The 24,177-nt window shown below is 41.8% G+C and overlaps 11 protein-coding genes and 2 non-coding genes across 13 annotated transcripts; 2 read left to right on the top strand and 11 right to left on the bottom strand.

Annotated features, from left to right (window-relative positions):
• Positions 1-138: 138 nt before the first annotated feature.
• On the bottom strand, positions 139-868 carry PICMEDRAFT_121754 (hypothetical protein). The gene has a single exon (XM_019159894.1). It carries the CDS (start codon positions 727-729, stop codon positions 361-363), a length of 369 nt encoding a protein of 122 aa, XP_019019076.1. The 5' UTR covers positions 730-868; the 3' UTR covers positions 139-360.
• Positions 869-1,007: 139 nt separating this feature from the next.
• On the top strand, positions 1,008-2,582 carry PICMEDRAFT_30723 (hypothetical protein; the record flags this gene model as incomplete). Its single annotated transcript, XM_019162651.1, has 1 exon — positions 1,008-2,582. The coding sequence occupies one exon, from the start codon at positions 1,008-1,010 to the stop codon at positions 2,580-2,582; it is 1,575 nt and encodes a 524-aa protein (XP_019019075.1).
• A 51-nt stretch (positions 2,583-2,633) lies between these two features.
• PICMEDRAFT_15827 (hypothetical protein) lies at positions 2,634-4,343 on the bottom strand. The gene has a single exon (XM_019160984.1). The coding sequence runs from the start codon at positions 4,213-4,215 to the stop codon at positions 2,812-2,814; it is 1,404 nt and encodes a 467-aa protein (XP_019019074.1). The 5' UTR covers positions 4,216-4,343; the 3' UTR covers positions 2,634-2,811.
• On the bottom strand, positions 4,343-6,318 carry PICMEDRAFT_121751 (hypothetical protein). The gene has a single exon (XM_019159893.1). The coding sequence runs from the start codon at positions 6,193-6,195 to the stop codon at positions 4,471-4,473; it is 1,725 nt and encodes a 574-aa protein (XP_019019073.1). The 5' UTR covers positions 6,196-6,318; the 3' UTR covers positions 4,343-4,470.
• Positions 6,319-6,441: 123 nt separating this feature from the next.
• On the bottom strand, positions 6,442-6,831 carry PICMEDRAFT_32504 (hypothetical protein; the record flags this gene model as incomplete). Its single annotated transcript, XM_019162770.1, has 1 exon — positions 6,442-6,831. One exon carries the CDS (start codon positions 6,829-6,831, stop codon positions 6,442-6,444), a length of 390 nt encoding a protein of 129 aa, XP_019019072.1.
• A 295-nt stretch (positions 6,832-7,126) lies between these two features.
• On the bottom strand, positions 7,127-8,422 carry PICMEDRAFT_30886 (hypothetical protein; the record flags this gene model as incomplete). Its single annotated transcript, XM_019162660.1, has 1 exon — positions 7,127-8,422. One exon carries the CDS (start codon positions 8,420-8,422, stop codon positions 7,127-7,129), a length of 1,296 nt encoding a protein of 431 aa, XP_019019071.1.
• A 443-nt stretch (positions 8,423-8,865) lies between these two features.
• Positions 8,866-10,825, bottom strand: PICMEDRAFT_15825 (hypothetical protein). The gene has a single exon (XM_019160983.1). It carries the CDS (start codon positions 10,758-10,760, stop codon positions 9,033-9,035), a length of 1,728 nt encoding a protein of 575 aa, XP_019019070.1. The 5' UTR covers positions 10,761-10,825; the 3' UTR covers positions 8,866-9,032.
• Positions 10,826-11,156: 331 nt separating this feature from the next.
• On the bottom strand, positions 11,157-13,503 carry PICMEDRAFT_51023 (hypothetical protein; the record flags this gene model as incomplete). Its single annotated transcript, XM_019163150.1, has 3 exons — positions 13,158-13,503; positions 12,821-13,049; positions 11,157-12,577 (listed from the first exon to the last, which is right to left on the bottom strand). The coding sequence occupies exons 1-3, from the start codon at positions 13,362-13,364 to the stop codon at positions 11,157-11,159; spliced, it is 1,857 nt and encodes a 618-aa protein (XP_019019069.1). The 5' UTR covers positions 13,365-13,503.
• Positions 13,504-13,677: 174 nt separating this feature from the next.
• PICMEDRAFT_t51 lies at positions 13,678-13,749 on the bottom strand. The gene has a single exon. It is a non-coding gene; the product is annotated as a tRNA-Pro (tRNA).
• A 14-nt stretch (positions 13,750-13,763) lies between these two features.
• PICMEDRAFT_t50 lies at positions 13,764-13,847 on the bottom strand. Its single transcript has one exon. It is a non-coding gene; the product is annotated as a tRNA-Tyr (tRNA).
• Positions 13,848-14,495: 648 nt separating this feature from the next.
• On the bottom strand, positions 14,496-17,974 carry PICMEDRAFT_15823 (hypothetical protein). Its single transcript, XM_019160980.1, has one exon. The coding sequence runs from the start codon at positions 17,920-17,922 to the stop codon at positions 14,611-14,613; it is 3,312 nt and encodes a 1,103-aa protein (XP_019019068.1). The 5' UTR covers positions 17,923-17,974; the 3' UTR covers positions 14,496-14,610.
• A 309-nt stretch (positions 17,975-18,283) lies between these two features.
• Positions 18,284-20,223, top strand: PICMEDRAFT_15822 (hypothetical protein; the record flags this gene model as incomplete). The annotated part of the gene is made up of 1 exon (XM_019160979.1): positions 18,284-20,223. A coding segment is annotated over exon 1 (1,655 nt), but the record flags the coding sequence as incomplete, so codon positions are not given.
• PICMEDRAFT_15821 (hypothetical protein) lies at positions 20,152-23,841 on the bottom strand. Its single transcript, XM_019160978.1, has one exon. The coding sequence runs from the start codon at positions 23,752-23,754 to the stop codon at positions 20,248-20,250; it is 3,507 nt and encodes a 1,168-aa protein (XP_019019066.1). The 5' UTR covers positions 23,755-23,841; the 3' UTR covers positions 20,152-20,247.
• Positions 23,842-24,177: the final 336 nt, after the last annotated feature.

Below are 24,177 nucleotides of genomic sequence, written 5' to 3'. Positions count from 1 at the left end.
GAGTCCAAAACAAGAGCCATCCAAACAGGAAAAAACGGACCGTGTACAACAGCATGGCGATGCAATCTTTTTTTCACCGGAAGATAATGCTTATTTAAACGCTTGACGCTCCCCACGAAAACAAGCCAGCGAGGTTCGCACTTTCTATGTTTCCCCTACCGCATTGGGCCGTCGGAGTTACCTTTCGCTAATTCCTGGACCCTTGTCTCGGCTAATCTCCTATTTCCCTTTTTTGCCACTGGCTTTGCCCTCTCCGTCATCAGCTCCGGTGTGTAACCCCGGCGTAGACTCATATACCAATTGCATAAACTGCCTACTACATAGAAAACTTGAATTTTCCTTTATTCTTGTGTATCCCCGTCATCCGTCGACGCCAAGCCCCTTATGCCTGCGCCCAGCTGTGCCAGCTCGTATACGACCAACACGACCAATACGACCAGTGCGAGTAATGCGAGCCTTCTTCTGCAGGACCTTCCTCTTTCTTCTGCTTTCTCCCCTCCACCCCGCCTCGTGAGCCCCGGGCCAATCTGGGCGCCGCCGCGCCCCAACTACATTGTGCTCACTCGTTCCTGTCGTAAAGCAAAAATGACACACCCTCGGGGCAGCATGTCGCCTGCCACTTACGCTCCGCGGGGCGGGAGAAAAAAAACCTTTGCTTTCTTCCGACAGCACGCCGCCGTTATTTTTCCGCGCCGAGCAAAAGAGCCGAGCCGACAGCGTCAGCACCATCCTGCAGCTGCCCTAGCGCCCTACGGCACCGCGCAGATCGCTCGGCTCGGCTCTCGTGCTCGGCCCCACCGTCCGCTTAAGGCCGTTGAAGAAGGTCAGCTCCGGGCTTGGCCACCGATCGGCGCAAGTCGGGCTGTGCACTATAGCGCAGTGAGTCAGGGCCGTGGACTGCGGCAGACATGTTTCTCAGCCCTGCCATCCGAAATAAGTAGCTATTGGCAGACCAGGTAAAGGGAGAAAAGGCGAAAGGGGCAGTTGAGCAGTTTCTGGTTGAAGGCATGCAAGAAACTGTCAGCCTGCTGCAGGGCGTGCCTCCCGAGCCCTATCACGCGGTCACGCAGGCGGAGGCCCGTGTGCTGTACGAATCGACGTGTTCCGTGCGGAAAACGAACACAAACGGTAGCTGCTGGCCTGGCGCAGACTCAGACGCGGAGGCAGACGACACGGAGTTCTTCCCGCTACACCCGGTCACTACGACCACGGCGCACGAACTTGTCTACTTGCTCAAGAACTCGGTGCCCGTTTTCTTCACCTTCTTCATCCAGTACCTGATCCAGATCCTCATCCCCACCTACTTTGCCAGCCAGCAGGGCGCCGTGCACATGTCCTCGTGCACGCTGTCGATAACCGCGTTCTATCTGACAGGCCCCGTCCTCGTGAACGGGTTCGCGTCGTCGCTGGACACGCTCTGCTCAACCGCGTTTGGCGCAAAGCACTACTACAGGGTCGGACGCTACTACGTCCAATGCACCTTGCTTCTTCTCGTCCTGATGCTGCCCTCGATGTGGTTCTGGTCGCACTCGTTTCCCTTCTTCGACCGCATCACGCATATCAGCTACCCGGACGACTCGCAGCTCCCAGACCTCTGTGCGTCGTTCCTCTCGGTGTTCACGTTCGTTGCCCCAGCAGTGGTCATCTTCGAATGCACGAAGCGGTTCCTACAGTCCCAGTGCAGGTTCTCGGTGCCGACCCGTGTTGTTGTCTGTGGCATTCCTGTGGCGATCGCCATCAACCTCTTGCTGAGAAGCTACCTCACCGACGAGAGATACCAGCATGTGGCACCCGCCATAGCGTTCGTTCTCACCTACTGGCTCATGGCTATCTCTCTCTTGGCATGTGCCTTGCTCCTCGACCAGTACCATTGTTTGCCATCTCTCGATGAGCTGAAAACTTGGACCCTGCACTCGTTTCTCACAGACCTAGGCATTTTTTTCAAGTTGGGCGTGCCAGGAATACTCATGATCCTATCTGAGGCGTTTGCATTCCAGATCCTAACCTTCTCGGCAATAACCTTTCCAAAATCACAGTTGGCTGCACAAAGTATAGTGGCAACTTTGGCTTCTTTGGCATTCCAGCCACCTTACGCAATAGGAATCTGCTGCTCCACTCATATCGCAAATATAATTGGTGCTCGCTCTTCAAATTACAAGCCTGCTATGTCAGCGATATACATCATCATGGCACTAATGTCGGTTTTCAACTTTACTTGGTTCTACTTTCTAAGAGAGCAGATTGCTTCGCTTTTTACGAGTGACAAAGAGATTCTAAGTCTTGCATCGAAATTGGCTCAGATCATAGCAGTGAACCAGTTCCTTGATTGCTTCAATGTTATATGTGCGGCAGTGTTGAGAGGTCAGGGTAGACAGAAAATAGGTTCTGTAATGTCCCTTATCGCTTATTACATTGTGGGACTACCTTTGGAATTGTACTGGGGATTCAAACTAAACTTCCAAATCTTTGGATTATGGATAGGTTTGGCACTAGCGGTTAATTTCCTATCTATTGTGGAACTCATTATCGTCTACAAATCTGATTGGATAACAATCATGAAGCAAAACCATAAATTGGCGTAGTAACAACTAAGTACAAAAATAAAAATGAAAAAATAGCTTTGTATAGAGACAAAATATAGAAGAAATAATAAAAAAAGAGAGAGGATCAAAATCAAATAACCGACACGAAATAAATAAAATTATTCCTTGCACCAAACCAAAAAACCAATAAAATAAAGAAAAAGAAAAATTTACAAACACTAAATAAACCATCCACCCTTGAAAACCCAGTTTCCATTAAAAAATAATATCAAAGATTCATTCTTGATCCAATCTGGTACAACGCTGTAAGTGTTGCTGCAGCTCCTCCAGCAGCACCAATCATAGCAGCTTTAGTTTGACTTTTAGATCTTTTTAGTCTTTTGACTTCTTCACTTAACTGCTTAATCTCCTTACTTTGAAGATTGCATAGCTCTGTCAATTGATGCAATTTATGCTCTGCAACACTTCCCACCTCTTCGTCAAAGTCTGAGCAGTTTGATTCATTGAAACTTCTTTTCAAAGAAGAAGAGGAGAATATCGAATTGTCCAAAGAGGATTTGTCATCACTAATAATAACAGATTGGAAAGACTTGACATCCCCCTCAATCTCCTCAATCTCTTTGGCCTCTTCTTCGCTCTCTGCGTCCTCGTCATGTTCTTCTCCTTCTTCTTCTTCTTCTTCTTCTTCTTCTTCTTCTTCTTCTTCTGCTACTTCTGCTACTTCTTCTTCATCTTCTTCTGCTACTTCTTCTTCATCTTCTTCTTCATCTTCTTCTTCTTCATTATCCTCTCCATTTTCTTCGTCTTCTTCATTCTCTTCATCTTCTTCAAGGCCTTTATCGCCCAAATCATGGTCTTTCGCAAATTCCTTAACTTTTCCTTCATCTTTGAGAAGAAATCCAAATGATGTAGTAGGCTCTTCTGGATCAGAGTTGGTTTCGGCTTCAGAGTCATAAATAGATTCGGAATATTCATTAAAGAAATCATCATATGAATTATCGTACGCTGTATAGAACATCTTCTTCTGGCGAGAAAGTTCAGCAGCATCATCATTGTATTTGTATTCCTCTGTAGATAAGCTTATAATGTTTTCAATCGTAAGTGGATGCAATCCAGACTTCCTGAAACACTCAGAGCCAATTTCTTGTACCAATTCATCAAGCTGTAATTGGATACCCTTCACATGGTCAATTACATTGTAAACTTTTGCAACTAAAATTTGGTCATAATCTGTGAAAATTTGTACTAAGATCTTGCATTGTTTCAACGCCTCCTCGACCCTCTGGTTTTCAGGAATCTCCTTATTGTATTCCATCATGAACTTCTTGCTAAAGCACATCCCAATGATATTACCATTCTTCAACAGAATCGGCTCATCCCCATCACCGATAAAGCTTACATTATTATCATACTCATCAATGAGAAAAAATCCGTTTTTCGACATGTTCACAAGATAAAAAAACTTGGAATTAGCTTTATATAATTCGATATGGGTAGCACTTATCACAGGATTCCGAATATAGATATTGTGTTTCTCATCAGCTGACCTAGAACTATTTTTTTGAGGAGCTCTCCCAATACATAGGGTTTTCTTCAAAGGCCCCACCTTATTCCTAGGAAATGAAGAGATATCAATAAATTTGTAAGTAGGGAGATCAGGGACAGATGCCATTTTTCCTAAATTCAATTCACTCTTTATCGATTTCACTAGGGGTTTTTCTAAAATAAAAGTTACCTTTAAATAAATCTGAACTTTAATCTATATATCTGTGTTTATTGATGTAAAACAGTACGCTGATAATAGATGATATGGAGGCAGCAAAGACAAACAGAAAAAAGAGGACACCCATAGGGAGGCAAAACGCGAGGGCAATTGTTTAAAGCCTTATCCTGAGCTTTATCATTCCAAGTCTTATTCGCAGAGCTTTTATTCTTCGCTGCATGAATTTTTGGCGTCTTCCCGCAAAACGGAGTTGAGCCTTACGAGCCCTCTCACAAATTGGGGAAAATTTGCTGGACGTGACTCGGAGAGAAAAACTGGAAATGTGGTGGGGCCATAGTTGCTATCATTACTGACAACCAGTGGGTACCCACTCAACGAGTAAGGCATCTGGTTTGAAGTGCAGAACTTAAAAATAAGCTCCGGATCAGTATACGAAACAGTATAATCGGGGTTTATCGGGTAATGCACAAATTCGTCCTCTGAGTCAGCCAATGCGGTGGTGAGAGAAGAATCGCTTAATCTTTTTTTAACCTCTTGTTTAATTTGAAGAGCTCTGAAAGCAGCAGGGTTGGTCGTTTTGTTGGACATGAAAAATATTGTTAAATTTGTCCGAAAAGTGTGACACAAATCTGCACTTCCTGGGTCCATAGAATCAATTCCAACGCTGTCATCGACAATGGATTCAGGAACTGGCTCAAGTTCAGAAATACCTGTTCTTCTTTCAATACCATTATGCTCCTCCGACAACTCGCTCGTATGAACTCCGCTCATGAATACCTCTGGTTCTTCTTTCTCTGCAGCGTGTTCCTGTTCCCGAAACCTCAATTTGACATTATCTACCAAAACATCCGCCCCTTGCTTTTCACCGTCATCGTTGTAACTCTTTGTTTGTGGCTCTGTCTGTATTTGGATTTTGGCTGAGTCATGTGAGAATGTCTCCTCTTGATCGTAGGCTCTAAAAATCTCACCTGTGTCCAAATTCACCAATTTGATTGAATCAGAAACTTGGTAGCTCTCCAATGTGAGGTTTTTCAGTTCCTCAGCTAAAACGCCAAGCATCTTTTGCATGTCCTTCCAAGCATATCCGTTTGACTCAAAAACAGTAACTGTTCGAACTCCTGAGCAAGCTGCCCATGAAATGCATTTGGCAGCCTCGTAGATAACCCTGAATGTCTCGGCTGCTTTATGGGTGTGGTGTAATGAAGACCATTCTGCTCTCTTTGCTAACACTTTAGCCACCTCCTTCTTCTCGGGTACCACAATTCTCTTTTCATAGTCAAGAAAAGGAACAGGAACTTCTGGTGGCTGCGGGACGACTAAGGCGCTCATCTCAAAAATGAATGTAACGTGTTCAGGAACGTATAGTCGGCCGGTAACTTGACGAATTTGTAGTCTGTTTCTTGGGACAGAGGCCAGTAAAGACTTTTCAAGAAGCAAGTTTCCAATCTTTGTTGGCAACATTCTAGTTTGATTGAAAGAATCAAGCACCCGTGCTTTAATAGAAGACGGACTTTTGATGGTCCGGACCGAAGTTGCGCTTTGTACAGAAGCTGGGCCAACTACGGAAACATCTTCTGGAAATGGAATAAGCATTAACAACTGCCACATCAGCGAGGTCGTGATTGTACACCATTCTTTCAACTGACTGTCAATCCAAAGATAATATTGGTACATTGTAAACCACAATGAAAGCACATATCTCAAAAAGGTATAAAATAACCCCGTGTAATAGTTGCTTCTCGAAAATAATGTTCTGTTACTTCCAGGTAGCGCAAATTTGACAGAGGCCGTAGCTTGATGGAATATATCATCATCCTCGTACATGCCCATTGTCGAAAACTCCGTGTCTTCATCTCTGAAGCGTGGTTTGATAATAGACGATTGAACTGACACTGTTGCAGATTCCACTCCGGAAGTAAATTCATCCATGGCCTTTAATATTATTCTGCTCTGCTACCCAATGTAGTATGAATATTGAAGCATTTACTACAACAAGAAGTAAAGTAGAATAGCTATAAAAAGGAGAGTATTCAATCAAAAACAGCTGAGCCTAATGTGACTTATCAATCACCCTTTTTTCTTACGTAACACTTGATCTTAATCTGAGTGGAAGCCATACTAAACTATAATTAACTATACTTGATAAACAATCTATACTTTTTGTTATAACCTAGATCAGCCAATCAACTTCTTAATTTTCTCCTTGCCCAAAGACTGTAGGTCCGAGTTACCACCGATGTGTTTACCGTTGATGAAAACGTTAGGAACAGTTCTTTGACCAGTGATCTTAGCCAATGCATCTTGAATCTCAGACCCTTCTTCCATGGTGTCTAGTTCTAAAATGTAAGCTTCAGGATAAATCTCATTGATCAATTTCTTGGTTGCAGAGCAGTAAGGACAGTAAGTCTTGGATGCAACAAAAACTGGTTTGGTTTTGATCAACTCTTCGACTTGGGAGATGGTTTGCTGAGACATTTGTCGTGGTGTGGTGGTTAAGTATCTTCTGAGTACGGAAAACAACTTGAAGGCTATGAAAAGTAGAATAATTACAAGAGTAGTATTCATTTGGAGAGTAGAAATACACAAGAGTCAAGAGCCTGTATCGCCTCCGCCAGCCCAGCTTCTCTTCGGCCCTCTCTCCCCGCCACAGTCGCCTATCCAAAATTTCTTGCCTCTTTCACGCCGTGGGCAAAATTAGTAAGCCAGAATGGGGAGGGCATCGCGCGATACGGGAGCTCAACGTGTATGTACTATTCAACACAGATTTGATTTGTACTACAGAGTCTTCAGGTAAAAAAGTCTTGAAACCAGACTTGGATATGAAAATAAACCGGAGTATGGAGGTTGAAACTTGATGAGTTCAAAACAATCCACTTTTTTTTAAATTTTGTTGTATCACCATGTCGGTGACAGCAGTCAAGATAAATTTCATCGACTGCGTATCAGTTGCACATGTCCGGTGGACATAAATAGGACGCTTGGATTTATTCAAGCTCAGAAACAAATTTTCGAAATATCTCAATGCATCTTCAACATCGTTGCTCTTGCCGTCGAAATCCGGAAAGTACTTGCGCACAGGGGACTTCCTCACTTTGTCTTTGAGAAGATCAACTTTGTTCAAAAATAGGATGAATGGAGTGTTTGCAAACCATTTTGAGTTCACAAGTGAGTCAAATAACATGATAGCCTCGTAGATTCTATTGACTCGCTCGTCTTCAAATAGCATCTGATCGTATTCAGATACAGCCAAAACAAAACATGCACATGTTATATCTTGGAAACAATGGATCCATTTCTTTCTCTCTGATCTCTGGCCTCCAGCATCTAGAAGTTTGAACTTTATTCCGTTGATATTGAAGTTAGTTTCGGTGATTCCTGTCGTTTTGATCCTCCCTTTTAGAATGTCTTCGTCACTGCATTCGTAGTTTGCGTCGGCATAGTTATGAACCCGATCAAAGAAGTATGATGATGATCCTTCAAGTTGGAATAAATTTGACCTCCCGAAGCATTGCTTGATTCCTGCATCGTCATTCCACAATCTTTCGACGGATTCTGCAATATCATTCTTTGACAAGTTTTTAATGGTTAATGGGGTGTTAACCTTGTCCACAATGTAGTCTTTCAAAAGGTCATCGGTCTCCTTATAATCTGTCAGCAGCTGATCAGAAACAAGAGTGCCATCTGTGGAATTGTTTTCATCCATCCATCCGGCGTCTGCTCTGCCACTGCTTTTATTCCTTCTTTCAACTGCGCTCTTTTCACTATATTTTACCAAATAATCCTTCAAAAAGGTTACCCCACCAGCTGCCGGTGTATCGATACTTTCTAGGGGCTTGTAATTCAGTATGTTTTGTTTATACTGGTATAGTACTGACTCGGGGTCATCAGATTCAAGTTGGATTCCAAGGTTTCTGGCCTGTATGATCAATGTTTGCATACTTGCAATGGTGTCAGCCCATATAATGTTCTTGTATTGAATTCGTTCCTGTGGTGAGAATCCACCTAAATGTAACAATCTCATCTGCTTCAAAACAGTAGATTTACCGGACTCTCCAGCTCCCAAAAGAAGCATCTTTACTTGGTTCTTCTTGTTCACCTTGCTTTGCTGCATCAATTTTTCGAGTTTAATGTCTTGCATTCTTTGCAATTGATCCATGTTGGGCTGTGGCTGTTGAGCTCGCATACCATCCGTCAAGTGTTTTGTGTATTTGATGTTTCCATTGGCATTTGTGCTTGCTGGCATACTTGCGGTGCATCCCATGTTGGATCAGTAATTAAAAAAATTTATTGATTGCAATCAACTGCAGTTTTTTTTTGAAATTGTTTCTTATTTGAACACTTCCACAGGCACTTTGGAGCAGTTGTGAAGTATTTCTTCCCAGCAAATCTTGAAAACTTGAGATATTCTATGCTGGCTTTTAGGTCGGATGAAAAAGGCTCTAAAATCAAAAGAAAAGGAAAAGCAAGGTGAAGGGAGGGTTGCTTTTGAAAACATACTCTTTCATAAGTGCTACAGCAATTTGGAGTTTTGGCTTTTGAACTTTTTCTTTGAATAATTTGCTTAATGTAGATGTTACACATTTTCATTTATCATCTCCCTCGGGATAGAAATATATTGCAAAACAAGTTTCATAATATGCACAGCCTCGAAATATGAAACTGTTTGACATAGTCTACATGTATTGTATATTCATCATATATAATTCCCGGAAGTTGCATTTACAAAACATATATAGGTCCCCATTCTATACATTGCTGAACGTGTTTCAATCAGACAGATCTTCGTAATCGGCGATTATGTCGTACTCATCAACATACTCACAAACATCTCCCTCCGGCCAATTTTCCTTATCTGGGCCATCTCTCTCGGGAGGGGATACTATTTTAACTACTTTGGGAATTTTGATAGCTTCAAAATGTGAAATTTGTCTAAGAGTTGCTGCTTTGTTTCGTTTTCTTTCTGTAAGATTTGTGTCTTCTGAACCGTTCTGGTCAGGAACCTCTCTCGTGTAACGATGGCCATTGAAGAGCCTCCAATTATGAAAACCTGATTTTGACGAGTGCTTTTTGCTTCTTTTTTCAATGTGTTCAACCAAGTCTTTCCCTAGCTCATTATTTTGTATCAATGGCACTGAAACTAGGGTATCCCGTAATTTTTCTCTAGTATTATCTTTGATTCGTTTCAAAACGGTTATAGCCTTTTCTTTTTCGGTGTCGTTTTTTTTTCTGGAAAGGGGTCTCTTTCTGCTTTCTTTCCTCCTCTCTCGCTTCAATTTGGCTGATCTTATATAGTTTTTCACTTGGTACTCTCTATAGTCATTGATGTACTTGTGATCTCTATTACTATGTTTTGATTCTTTTGATTGAAGCTTATTCCGGTCGAAGAATTCAGGATGCTGAATTAACGGAAGTCTCTGTGGAAGATTAGTACGGACGGGGTGTGAATCTAGGGTAAGGCGATTGTCAAAAGTACTTCTAGTTTCAGGCCTTATTTTGTTAGAAATCCAGCCTTTTAGACCCACGCCCTTGATTTCGTTCTGAACTGCAATTCTATCCCCATCAAAACCTAGAGCGTAATAGTTTGGCTTGTTTGTCATTGCCCTCTTTATATGATTGTTAGGATAGAAGCTCTCACAATCAAATTCTTTGTTCAAATCAATCTCATACATCCCTGCAGACTCAACAATATTAAGTTGGGGATTGGGTTTGAAAGAGCCGAAGTTAAAGGACATATTAGTCTTACTCTCTACATTTTCCTGCTCATTGGCTTTGTCTTCTTTCACCACTGATTGATAATCAGAATAGACGGGAGTAGCTATTTCTTTAGGTTCATGTTTATTTTCCCCAAAGGGTAAAAGAATATTACCTCTTGCTAGTGTACAATTGGTGCTTGCTATAAGCTCCCTTTCAAAGGAGTCAAGTAAGCCATAGTCTTCTAGCACTTGCTCGTTCACCAAGCGTAATGGCTCTTGTACACTTTTCTTGCTTTTCTGTTTCTTTACCGTGTTTGAAGTTGGCTTTTTTGAGAGATTTTTCTTTGGTTTTTTAATTCCGAGGTTCTCTTTGCCTGTTTCAGTGTTATCATCGTGGAAAATATCAAATTGTTTGACGTTATTGAATTTGTTAACATAACGCGGTCTTTCATTATACTTGAGCTCTCTTAATGGCAATCTTTGTATCTTCTTATAGTTCTTATTGAAGGGTATCCTTTGAATATCTGCCTTTTGTAAATTTGCGGCGGGTGCTCTCCAGAATTCATCCCATTTTTGACCTACAAATTCTTTGTTTGATAAGAAGCCACCATACTCTTCGGTTCGTAGAGAGATTAAGGGGATATTTTTTGGCCTTGAGGTGAGCATATATGGGTCTTTGTTTGGATTTCCTGAGTACCTGTAATAGATCCACCACCTGTTCAATCTTAAGCCAAGTTTCTTTAGTCTTAGCTCCAAATGATTGTTTCGGTGATGATACTCGTTATTCCATGCGCTTAACATATTCAAGCCGGGTTTGCTTTTGATTACTTTTCCTGGTTTTGAGTTGTTAACCAAATTACAATCCTTTTTAAACCTCTTCCTCGCACGATATAACGTCAATAAATTACAAGCACTTATGGATTGTAGCAATGATAATAGAGGATGAGACTGCTAATTCAAAATATTCTTCATTTTGAGCAACAAACAGAAGTAAATCTACGTGATCAAAAATCTTCACATTACCTGTGTAAATCATGTTGCCCCGTTCACCTTATCAGACATCCGCTTTTTTCTTACTTTTTAGAATCTTTGTTGAATCTTTATATAAAAATGTTATGAGCCTTTTATAAATTAAAAATCTTCTTCTTTCTGGGGAACAGTTTATGATACATTATTAATATACAAACATATAAGCTGTCACTCTTTACCCAATAGCTTGAGGAAGCTTTTGTTGACGAGCTCTTTTAATTCCTTGTAGCTCATTATCAAGCATGTCATTTCATCAGAACTAACCAGCAGTATATTTTCATCCACACCGGCATCAAGCTTGTTCAGACAATTGATAACATGGGTCAAATCGACAACCGGTTTTCCGTTATCATCGATTTGATGAAAAACATAATCTTTGAAAAGTTTGATAGGATATCGCTCTCCCGTTTCAGACCAAAGTCCATCCTTAACCACTTCTGGTCTTTCGGATATAAAATCAAGTTTGGCAAAAAGTCTTACCAATCTAGCATTCTCGAGTTCTCCCATCAGATTTGACTCCATGTAATCGCAGCTGTTTTGTAAACCATTAGCTAGTTTCAAAATCATTGGTGCAACAAGTTCCTGGAACTTCTCGATTGTTGCATCTTCCCTGAATAGGTACGACAACATCTTTTTGAAAACGTTGGTGAATTTTAGTTGCATAATTATTTCCATAGGGTCTTCCGTAGGGGCCTTCAGGTAAGTTGTCGATTTTGCTAAGAAGAGGATCAACTTTCCAAGATTTAGTAGATCAGAATCTTTCTCTGGTTCTTCAATTTCTTTTGCATCTTTTGGAAGTGTTTTATTAACATCTTCCAATATACTATTTACCCCGACAGCTGATAATCTAATTCTACCCTTGTTGGTTATGATGATTTTAGATGAGTCTAAAGAACCTAATGACAAGCCCAATCTATTAACTTCTGTTATTGCGTTCAAGAGTTGTATAGTATAATTCCACAAAGAGTCTTCAGTAATCAAATCTGGGTTCTTTCCTGGAAAAGACATGAAATGATTTTCCAATAACGTCAAAGACATTGGATAGTAGTCATATATCAAAATTAATGAGTTGTCATTGAAGGCCCTAGTTGTAAACACATCATAAACCTTAACACAATTTGAGCAATCGACTTTTTTCCATTTTTTTATACTTTTTAGCACAGACGGTGATGTTATTGGGACATTTTGTAATCTTCTCATAGTGTAAAGTTTACCGTTTTCATTTGACATACATTTGTAGACAATTGATACGTAACCAAATGATTTTGTACTGTAGTCGAAGTTGTGGTCAATCGGATATAATGAATGGTATTGACCAACATGTGATGGCAAATCTAATTCGTTGCTTGAAATTGACTTTAGGCTTTCTTCATTTTTTAGCTGCAAATATTCTCTAAGTTTATTATTAATAAAGAGATCATCAACAGTTCTCTCGTTTGGCTTTTTGTTGAGTTCAACATGTGGTGGGGGTGGGGGGGCATATAATAGGAAATTCACTGGGTATAAATTTGTATTTTGATAAAATAGATCTTCTCCTGTAGGTGGTTGAGGATGAGGGCTAAAGTTTGTGTTCATGGAAGTTATTGTATCTCCAGCTGAGTTGGTTTTTGGGGTGAAGACTGGCGCCGTTACTGGATTGAAGGAGCTAGTTTTAGTAAGCGTTGAGTGGATCGAACCCAAGTCACTAAATGTTGTATCATTCGAAATCTTACCCGTATTTGCTTGTCCTGGGCCAAAGTTCATGGTAGTTGCAGATTCTCCACCATTCAGGTTACTTCTTATTGCGGAGGCAATAGTTGCCGTTTCAGTAGCTGGTGATTTCTCAATCTTACCGTTTGAGGTGGAAGGAACAAAGGTTGGGATATGATCTAAAGATGGTGATAAAGTTGCGAATTTTGTCGATAGAGGAGTTGGTCTAAAAGCCGGAGAATCCAAATTAAATTTTTTGTTCAGTACAGGAGAATTTGTTCCATTTACCACAGATGTTGTACTATTATTAGCAGAGTCATTATCATCATTTGTTGGCAAAGGATAGCCAGCTTTTTGGCTCAAAATACTTGGCTTGAAAGCAGAAGTTTTGCTAGTTGACAAAGTTGTAACCGGACTTGAGTTGATACTTGTTGTGCCAGCCAATTGAGATAAAGGTGACATGATAGAAGATGTTGTTACAGTAGAATTTGTTCCTGCACTAGTAATTGTGCTCTCTCCGGCACTAACAGTGTTTGCTGTTGCACCTACTGGCGCAACAGCGCTACTTTTCTGTAACGCTGGGTCATGGTTGTAAGAACAACCTTTATGTTCAAATTTACAGAATCCATGAATCTGAATATTCCTGCATGGAATATTTTTGGCCCAGTCATATTGGCTTCCACTCATTCTTATTGGTCGAAATTCAGTAATTTGATGATCAATGTGTATATGCAACACAGAGATAATTATCTGACCTATAACTTGTGTATCTAATACCGTTCAATGTTGCTGCTGAGCCTCCAATTATTTCAGCTATGTGATCGTTCAGCAATTCAGAAGTCAAAAAAGAAAGTCAAAGTACTTGCTTGAGTTAAAAAGAACATGAGCAACTTCCAACGATGTTAATCATCCTGTATCTCAAACAAACCATCAGTGACAATGAGTTACGTTTGGGAAAAAAGCGCGAACAAGAAGAAGCTTCTTGTACTGTAAAAAAGAAGGGGTCAACTGGGAATTGAACCCAGGGCCTCCTGCTCCCAAAGCAGGAATCATACCACTAGACCATTAACCCCAATATTAGGCAATTCCCTCCTTCCGGGATCGAACCAGAGACCTCAGGATGTCTTGTAACATTACAGTCCCGCGCTCTTCCAACTGAGCTAAAGAGGGATCGCTTGGCAAATTTAATGTACACACTAGTAAAAGGGTTTTAAGTAAACATTGAGAGTTTGGAAGAACTCGTATGTGGACCTTCACAGAAATAAATAAGAAATAATTTCCTTTGTCATGTTTTCATTGGTTGAAAAACCAGATTAAAAGAATTAGCTTACTGCAATTAGCTGTTGTAGATTTTCATCCCAATCGAAGTTTGTTTTGGTGCTTGTTGTGACAAAAAAATTGTGTACCTTTCGAGCCAACTCATAATCAAGTTGGTGTGTACCATGCGTACTGGTAATCCGTATTCATCACGGCAGTCCACCATTCCAATTCTGCTAATAAGTAATAAGCCTAGTGCAAATAATCCAGAATTCTCACAATAATAAAGTTAACACACATAGGGTTTGACGGCCATAGGAGAAACTGAAAAATGATTTCTTTACAGAAGAGAAACTGATCACCATCTTCAATTACTTTATTATTAACTCTATGAGCTTTTCATGACTTTTCATGTGAAGTATGGGCATTTCTTGACAGCATGCATAAAGCGTACTTGTCTTTGGCTATTTATGGTACCGTCTTGAGGATAATATCATAAAACTACGAAGCTCTCCCAGGAATGCAGATTGTTTTAGCCTGACATGGTTTCTCCGTTATGGTCACTGCCAAAAGCTAATAAAATTCTATGTTCTTTCTTTGTGTTGATTTACATCGATTTACTTACACTCAACGAAACAACTATATAGTTCAAGTTTAGAAAGCTTTAGCAAACAGTCTATAAATTTTTGATTAAAATGGCCGGTTGACCTGGAACCGCATTCTCAATTGATTTGACCTTTTGCGGAATTGAAATTTCTTCTTCAGAAACTATGTCTTTCCCTGTAGTAGAACCGTTGGAAAAAAAGATAATTTGAACCTTGGAAACACTAATAGAGGCTGGTGCTTTTTTAATGGACTCAATAGCCTGTTTCACAACATCAAGTTCATCAAATAGCAACTCTCTGTTGAAGACTTCCTCTGGTTTTTCAACACCCAACTGCTTTTTTAACTCGTTGATAAATGGCATAGCACGTTTCATGTCCTTGCCATCAATTTTCTCTTTGACAATCTTCATATCATCCAACTTTCCTTCCTCATACAACTTCTTTGCAATGTCAACATACTTTTGTTGCCATTCAGGGAATGAATTACAAACGTAAATGGTTAATAGACAGTCTTGATCTTTGTCCACATCAGATTTACCACCTTTTTTCTTTTTTAGAGCCATACCTTCCGACTCTCTTATAATTCGTTGCAAGTTTCTGGTATAAGTTAGGGCTGCAGCTAATTCATTCGAAACAGCTGCTTCAGGAACGGGCCATTTGGCGTTGTTGATTGAGGTCTTCTTTCCTAGAAGTTCTCTATAAACGTATTCCGTGAAATGTGGGGCGATTGGATAAAGTAACAAAGATTGAGTTTCAATGTACTTGAAAACTAAACTCTTGTGTAAGCCTGCACCTGAAGATAACGAAAGTTCTCTATAGAAATCTCTGGAGTATTGATAATCGAACAAACCAGTTTTAAGAGCCGCTTTGTAGTATGTGATATCGTAGTTCTTATACGTTTCTTCGATTAATTGATTCATTTCATTGTCAAACGCTTTATCAAAAAAGTTGTAAGGACCAGTTCTGAGTTCATCCTTGGACTTCACCATTTCCTCAAACCATTCCTTCAAGTTGAAAAGTCTCAAAATAGCAGCATTAGCATTAGACTCGTCAAAATTAGCATCTTCAACAGTATCACCTGCATCGGCAAGGGCAATTCTAGAAGCATCTGAGCCAAATTTTTCAACTAATTGTTCTAAAGTTCTGAAATTACCTGTTGATTTGGACATCTTTGCATTATTTAACATCAAATGACCGTTACTTCTGATACCTGCTGGCCAGAAAGTTTTCTTCAACAAAGCAACATGAGAGTAGATGTAGAAAGTTAAGTGATTTGGAATCAAATCCTTACCTGAGATAGATTGATCCATTGGATAGAAGTATTCAAATTCTCTTCTCAACAAATTCAATTTTTCAATTGGAATGTTGATGTTTTCGAGAGAATCTCCCCTACAGAAGATGTAATCAAAAGTTTCATCAGTCAAATCTTCTGCTTTGATGCCTAATGGACCGACCTTCTTACCATAGAAATCAGAATGAAGTAAGTGGTTAATCGTGTAGAACATTTGATACAAAGTGGAATCAGAAAGAGATTCAACCAAGTACTTCTCATCCCATGGAATTTTAGTACCTAAACCGTAAGTTCTGGAAAGAGCCCAGTTTTTTAACCAGTTAAAGACACCTTCAAAAGCGTTTCTGGTTTCGCTGTGAAAAGTGTTCATCTGGCCAAGACATTCTAAAGCTTGTTCCTTCCAGTTTTCCTCACCGTAATCAAGATACCATTGATCTTCCAAAGAGACAATACAAGAATCTCCTGATCTTGAAATAACGGCGGACTCAGGTTCATTGTAGACAAAAGCATCACCAGAAGCAATCAAATCTTGCTTCACCTTTGGCTTTGCTACTTCGACCTTTTCTCCCTTATATTTACCAATGATTAATGTACCGTTGTAGAAACCTTCCTTATAGGCAAGTTCCTTAGCGGCTGCTAATTGGTTCGTGTCCTTTGGAGAATTAATCTTCAATTCTTTCACTAAAGTTTCGGCACACTTGTCACCATACTTTTGAGTATTGACGATTGGAACAGGTTCTTCAATGACCCAATCCTTTTCAATCTTATAGTATTCAGGTTTGTTGAACAAGTCTCTAGTGGTAACATAATCATCTGGAGAATCAGAAGGAACGCAAGTGACAACACCGGTACCCTTGTTTTCTAAAATGGTTTCCATTGGTAAAACTCTTAAGCTTTCATGGACAGCTAATGGAGCATGAATTTTGGAACCGACAAGGAGAGAACCATTGACTGTCACTGATGGCGTGTAATCACCTCTGACAGGAGTCAAATCTTGATAAGCCATGTTTTTGAAAGCTCTGACAGTAGTAATGTAGTATTCGTTGTCTGAAGCTTTGAACACACCATAGTTGATTTTTGGAGAAACAAAGCAACATGTTTGACCGTACATGGTTTCAGGTCTTAAAGTTGCTGCAACCAAGAAGACCTTCTTACCAGTCAAATCGAAATTTTCCTTTTTGAAGTAATCTGCAGCTGCATCTGTAAACTCTGTGACTTCAATCTTGATACCTGTATATTCTTGTGGCAGGACAGCTTCACCTGATTGTCTATCATGATCCATACATGGTTGTCCATCTTTGACGGAGTAAATGGTGTACCTTTTACCGAACTTAATCTTACCTAACTCTCGCAATCTGTTCATTTGCCACCTAATAAAGGCATCATAATAGGGGTTCATGTCTGTGGTGATCATAGATCTTCTCCAGTCGACTCTACCACCAAAAGACTTGACGTGCTTTTCGACTAAAGGTGGGAAGTAAGTAAGCCAAAAGTATGGATCTTTGAATTTTGCAATTTCATCCAAAGGAATACCTGATTGTTGCATAATTTCAAACTGGTATTTTGCATTACCTGCCTTTTGGGCAACCTTCGACTTCTTGGCAGTGAACTTGGTCGGATCAGTCTTAGAAGCTTCGTTTGTTTCTGTTTCAGTGACTTCCGCGGTTTCATGGGACTCCTTCGCATACCCGGAAAAGTCATCACCAAACAACTCTGTCTCCCTTTGTAGCTTGTCAGCAGCAGCACGGATTGGCATACCACTACAATGAAAACCCAAGGCAAATAGTGCTTTCTTGTTTCTCAATCTCTCAAAACCAATGGCAAATTCAACCTTGGAACACGTGAAAACGTGACCGGCGTGCAAGACACCATTCATGTAGGGGTAAGCCATGGACGCAAAAAATTTGGGATACTCCTCGTGAAGTTCTTCCCATGATGTTCCGTAAGCAACCTCTTCGTTAGTTGGTGCATCGATTTCAAATGGCTTCTCAGAGTCCCAAATTTCTTGGTACTTCTTTTCGATAGCCACCAGAGTATCTCTACGGGCGGTGTTTTCCATCACGACCGCTTTCGGTCCTTCAGCTGTGCTCATTGTATACTGGTGTGCTGTATGAAAAATGGAACAATCCCAAAGAACCTAAAATATACCTCTAAATGGCATATTTAGATTGTGCGGTGATAACCTCTGTCACTGGAATCAGTCACCTTTAACGGCCGCCGTCCAGCTGGCTCTGTCTCTTTCGCTCGTCCACCAGAAAACCGAAAATTTTTTGAAAGCCTTATTTGCAACAAAACATATGTCGCGGCACGGCAGATTCGGATGTTGTGCGCATGGCATGGGAGGGGCGATAAAGGCGATTTGGCACAAGGTGATGACAGTGTTGATGGTGACAATAACGCTGCAGTTTGGGGCTCAGTGTTGTTGTGGGCTTGTTCATTTTTCCGGAAGACATACGTACAACTCTAGGCTAAAGGATACACGTACTTGTCAACCGACTGCGAATTTCATACTACTGTTGCAGAAGAGAGAAAGATGTTGGACGATTCTGCTCTTGCCGAACGCAATCTGGCGTTCAACTCAGACGTTATGTTGTCTATCCAGTCTTCTATAACTTTGAGGAAACCGCTCATGCTGTTTATAGAAGATCCTGCCAGCGCTGCTCACTCAGATGCATGGTTGGGTAGGATGATATTCAACAACCCAGGTCTCACCGAGCCGACTAAGCAACTCTTGTCGGAAGATTTTATCCGTTTGAAGATCGTGAAAAACTCAGCCGACTTCAATAACCTTGTTCTCATAATCCCTTCGTTTCAGAGCGCAGCAACTCCTTGCATATTTTTTATATATTCGGGCCAGGTATTCGATGCCATTGCAGGAGATTTCGATATGCGTTTGATAGAAGAAAAAATAAAACAGATTCATCATAATTTGCATAGCCTCAAGGGGCCTCAGCCAACCGCAACATCGCCGCCTCCACCATCTACTACAACAGCAGTACAACAGGTACCATTAACGCCCACTGATCTTCCGCCAAATACAAATATAGACAACTTGAACCTGAATGAAAATCAAAGCATGGGGCAAGTATTCGCAGAAGTGCCGAACAGAAACTCCACGCCGGTTAAGCAAGAAAAGAAGTCTTTGAAAGAAGAGTCTGCAGAACTGGCGGCCTTGAAATACAGGGAAAATTTGCTAAAGCAGCAGAGACAGGCCAAGCTTGACCGTGAGCGTATATTATACTTGCTGGATCTAGATCGAAAGGAACAGAGAAACAAGCTGATAGAGAAGGAAAAACTCAAACAACAAGAACTTGAAGCGAATACTGTATTGCCTCAGCATATCCGTGAAAACTTTCATAATTCTAAGGTTCAGAACTCCTCAACCTATAGCATCCAGTTGAAGCTTCTGGATGGTACCACTGCTCGTCACAAATTTAAAAGCGACGAAAAGTTGAGCAATGTGCGTGATTTCGTATTGAGAACATACCCTGACTATAACTCTTTTCCCTTTTACTTTTTCAAAACCATTGACCGGATCACCTTTGGGGAAGCAGATGAAAACAAATCTTTGATGTCTTTAAATCTTAACATGGCTACACTCATTTTGAAACCTGTGGAACCTGAAGAAAGTCAGCAAGTCTCAACAGCAGCAGATAACACAAGCTCGTCTACGTTTGGTTGGTTGAAGAACAAGATGTTTTCTTATTTATGGTCCGCCGATAAGTTACTGCATGAAACCGATCCGAGTCAGGAAAACAGAAGTAGACCATCTGTGAATGATGGCTCTTATACCTCATCGATGATGACCCATCCCTATATGGAGGAAGAGAGTGATAATGACACAATCTATCATACACCGGTTTTGAATTCCACGACTCCTTCTAGTAGCTCTCTCCGTCCAACCATGAGTAGCTTCAATCTATATGGATCGCAAGGGCTGATACAACCAGCCTCAACTACATCCTCTACCCACGATCTTCAAAATCTACTCTCTCGCAATAACGACCAGAGAGAAGAAGCTTTCAGCGAGCCTTCGAATGAAGATTCACCAGTATCACACATTGTGTCGAATGGGAATTCAAACCAGTCTGAGTCAAGTGTAGACCGAAGCTTGCGTACGGTACGAAATGCTGAAGATGTTGATGTCAATAACGGCAACAGCATCTCCTTACAATTTCCCGACGATGATTAGTGCTTCTGCAATTGTTTATAGCATACTGGATGCTGATCCACACTGAAAAAACGAGACACTGTGATATTTCAACACTTTTGCATTTAAGATACCTTTTTTTTTATTTTTTATTAATTTAAAGTAAAAAATTTCATGAAAACAATGTGTAAATTAGTTAAACAAAGGAAAGCAAAAAATAATAAAAAGCGAAGAAGAGCTAAACATAAAATAAGAGAGTATATAAAACTACTTGTCAGGTTCTCCACCACTGCCAAAATTGTAGGTATAAGACGAAGGATCAGTGAACTCTTCAAAAATTAAAGAATAGATGTCGTTAAGTAACACTTCTTTGGTTGAAGGCGTTCCTGCGTCAAAAATTGCTTCCGGATTATCTTCCATTTTGACATCCTCAGGTTCTGTGTTGGTATTTATCGTTGCAGATTTGGCAAGAGGAGTAGTAGCACTTGGGAAAGGTGAAGGAGTTGATCCAAACATAGAGCCCACACCGCCGTTGAAATTATCGGCATATCCATTGTTTGGTAGATCCACAGAAGGCGATGCTACGAAATTCAATCCGTCAAAAGCTGAATCAAACTTGGAGTTGCCGGAAGATTTATTCTCAACTGCCCATTGGGAGACATTATCTGCCGATTCTTTTATTGGTGATAATGATGGAAGGACATCTGCAATCTGGTCCATTTCATCATAGACAACACCATTGGCTAAGTTCTCATCTGAAGATTTGAGAGTAGATTTAAGACTGTGCTGGACAGCGCTTGCAAGCTTCTCTGACGAAGAAGAGGAAACTGAGGATGCCGCATGTGTCAAAGAATCACGCGAGTTAGAGTTTGAACTTGAGCTTGAATTAACCCCGGAGTTGCCAATAGAAGATGAAAACACTTCACTTGCAGAGGGTGAAAAACCGGATTTTGTAGAGACTATGTTCTCCTGTTTAGAGTTCAATAATAAAAATGGGGTGACTGTATCCATATTCCCGTTGCTCTTGAATCCGTTTGAAAAACTTCCATTATGATTATTAGTATTTCCTTGGATTGCAGATTTCAAGTCCTTTAGGTCTTCCATGGACTTATTTGCCATTAATTTTTCAGATGCTACATTCATCGAAGTAGATGCAGCAGACTGAAGGGCTGAGGACACACGAGGTGGGAATAACGACGAGTATTGTTTTCGTTTCGCCAATCCAAAGTCGACTACCAAATCAGGCGAAGAGTAACTTTTTGCACAGTTTATACTAGAGCGGCGTTTGTCACCAATGATAGAATCTGCTCCCGTATTTCCTGGATCGTTAGCAGCAGATGAGATTAAATCACTCAATTCAAAATTGTTAAGCTTTAATACAGCATTATGGCGTTTCAAAATGGCGTCTATCAAATGGATCAAATTAATACAAGTTGAATTGGATGTGCTTAACATTGCCAAAGCTCTTTTACCCTTGATAATATCAGACCACCATTCGTAATTATGTTTTGAGGCCGGATTTGAACATTGACATGCCAAGGGGATCAAGATGGCCTGGAAAAGGAAATATATGGTATACCAACAAGACAAGGGAGTAAGTTTGCCTGAAGTGCTGTTTAAGTACTCCATTATATTTTGGATAGTTTTAGAAGCAGCGTTCAAGCAAACTCTTCTTGCGTTTTTAGAGTCTTCTGAGAGTGCAGCTTCTTTTGGGACGTTCGATGACTTCCCGGTTGATATGAGAACAATCTTCTGCCATATATAAGGACGGAAAATCAAAATTTGAAGATTGGCTATTCTCCAGATCAATCTCGATCTTGATAAAGTAAACCAATCAGGTATCATAGATGCATCATTATTAAAATATCTCTTTTTAATATAGTCCATATTTTTGCTGAAATAATCGGGTAAATTTTCATTGAACTCTTGCAACTTCAAATGCATGGAATGGCATTCGGCTAAGGAGGGGCGATTCTTGGAGATGATCCTGGCATAAAATGGATCCGAGAGGATACTCAGTTTCGATTGCTCAATCATTGCAGAGTAGATTGTTGGGGACTCGCTCGATGGTAGAGTTGGTGATTTTCTGAGTGTGTATTGAGACAAAAAGTTTGCATCGTTTAGCAACTCATCCAACTTTTCATCGCCTATATTAGCTGGTAGCCTAACGTCAACCATGTCAGGAACAGGAATATGAGAGGGACGCCCAAAGGTGATTGCGGCTCCAGCATCGAACATATAAAGACACCACCATATTCTGCGCTTAGATTCCTGGTCAAAGATAAAAGCTTTCAAATCTTGGATATTTCTCTTTTCTAAATCTTTTGATTCGATCTCCTTGTACAAACCCAACGAGACCGCCATGCTGACAGCCAGCCCGAGGTAGTTCCAACCTGTGTTTGGCTTGTTCCTCTTCTGGGCGTAGTTGCTCAACAGTATGAGAGAGATGACGTAGTCGACGTTACCGGATTCAAAGACTTGGGAGAGATGCGACTTGGCAATTTTGTAGTACTGCAAATCATGGTTTGTCGAGTCTCCCTGAACACACCAGCAGCCTAAGGCGACCACCGTGTAGTAGAGACACCACCAAGACGAATGCTCCTTTGGATGATTCAGCTCGACATGGTTCAGAAAATACTTTTTGCTTAACAGCGGGTATGACATATGGTATGTTTTGAAATATATTTCGACGTAGCGGAGCTGGAGCTTCTTGTCCGATAAATCCAGGTGCTTGATGCTGTTCGTAATCCTCGATGCAGAGCTATTGTTGTTCTGGCTTTGGAACTCAAGATGTTCTGCATCGGCCAAGTTTGTCTTGGAGCTGCTCTGGCTAGTGGAAGTTGGCGGAGGCAGAGAGTGTGCTGCCGAAGCGGATGAGGCAGGACGGGGAGGAGAAGGATGCTCTTTTTTCGTGACGTTTAGCTCGTTGGCCTTCATGATTCGGAGGAAGGTTGTACTTGATCCCGCGCCCAGGAAACCGGACTTAGAGGCCGGATTGGCGCCCATGCCGTCCAATGACGTGAACGACGAGTTGTACTGGATGTTGGACTGTTGCAACGACGTGGGCGGGGTGCCGAGGTTGTTCAAGGAGACCGCCGAGTCCGATTTGGAGAACGAGGATTTCGGCGACGAGAACGGCGAGACCACGCTGTTGCTGTTGATATTATTAGTGTTCGTCGTAGTAATGTTGCCGCTCGAGTTGTTCTGGTCGGCGTGGTTGCCAGATGCGTCTTCGGTGGTCGCATTGTCGAACTCGGACCACTCGAAGACAGACTTGTCCGAGTTGTCTGTGAGGTACCGCTCTGGAAGCTTCGGCTGTGATCTGAGGGAGTTTTCCATGCCGGACTCGCCGTCGGCCTCCAAACGGTGGGGGTGGTGGTGCGCCACCATCCTGTCGCCGTTGTCGACGAAGCCGGAACCGTCTCCGTCTGCGTCTGCGTCACCGTACACGCTACTGCCGCCGCTGTGCGATCCGCCGCCGCCCCCGACAGAGGCAAGCAGCTCCTCGAGCGACTTCGTTGGCGCCAGTCTGGAAACAACCTGCTCCAACAGCCGGACCCGGGCCTCGACGTTCGTCAAGTGGGACCGTGTCAACGGAGATCGCACCGTCTTGGGCGAGTAGATGCAGTTCCACTTGTGCGTGATGCACTTCGAGCACCGCGGCAGCTCCTTGGAGCACTTCAGTTTGCGTTTGCGGCACGAGTCGCAGGCCTGCTCGATCTGTAGGTTCGTAGGCAGTGGAGGCGGGAACCCCTGCGTGTGGTACTGACTCATTTTGCTTCGTTCGATATCACCGGTTTGTTCGCTTCTTGCAGCGGTTCTGCTCGTCGATGATGCTGCCTTCTTCGACACACACACACACTCACAAAACGGCACCAGCTGCTGCTATTCTGTCCTTCCAGAGAAAGACAACCGTCTGTCTGCCACCCTCCTAGGGATGCCGTCCTTTCCTTCTACCTCCCTGACCCTTGGTTGCCCTGCCTCCCGGCCTGGAAAAATCCCACCCCACCCCCCGTCAACGGACAACGGTCGCGGATAAACTCTCGCCGCTGTCTGGTCTCCCGGGATGGCCGTCGCGGGCGGAGTTCCGATTAGCGGAGCAGTCGGACAATGCGTCGGCAGCGGAGAAGGGTCAACAGCAGATGGGGAGGAGGGAACGGAGGGGCAGGGAGCCGGAGGTTGCGACGGGGAGGGGCG

Source organism: Pichia membranifaciens (assembly GCF_001661235.1).
Source record: "Pichia membranifaciens NRRL Y-2026 unplaced genomic scaffold PICMEscaffold_2, whole genome shotgun sequence".
In the NCBI taxonomy this organism is placed as follows: Eukaryota; Fungi; Ascomycota; class Pichiomycetes; order Pichiales; family Pichiaceae; genus Pichia; species Pichia membranifaciens.
The sequence above is the reverse complement of the archived record's forward strand: the minus strand, read 5'-3'. Positions and strand labels throughout refer to the sequence as shown.

Excerpts from the sequence above, each read along its gene's own strand:
- PICMEDRAFT_121751 (XM_019159893.1), bottom strand. The coding sequence starts at position 6,195 with ATGGATGAATTTACTTCCGGAGTGGAATCTGCAACAGTGTCAGTTCAA.
- PICMEDRAFT_15827 (XM_019160984.1), bottom strand. The coding sequence starts at position 4,215 with ATGGCATCTGTCCCTGATCTCCCTACTTACAAATTTATTGATATCTCT.
- PICMEDRAFT_121754 (XM_019159894.1), bottom strand. The coding sequence starts at position 729 with ATGGTGCTGACGCTGTCGGCTCGGCTCTTTTGCTCGGCGCGGAAAAAT.
- PICMEDRAFT_15821 (XM_019160978.1), bottom strand. The coding sequence starts at position 23,754 with ATGAGTCAGTACCACACGCAGGGGTTCCCGCCTCCACTGCCTACGAAC.
- PICMEDRAFT_15825 (XM_019160983.1), bottom strand. The coding sequence starts at position 10,760 with ATGTTAAGCGCATGGAATAACGAGTATCATCACCGAAACAATCATTTG.
- PICMEDRAFT_15823 (XM_019160980.1), bottom strand. The coding sequence starts at position 17,922 with ATGAGCACAGCTGAAGGACCGAAAGCGGTCGTGATGGAAAACACCGCC.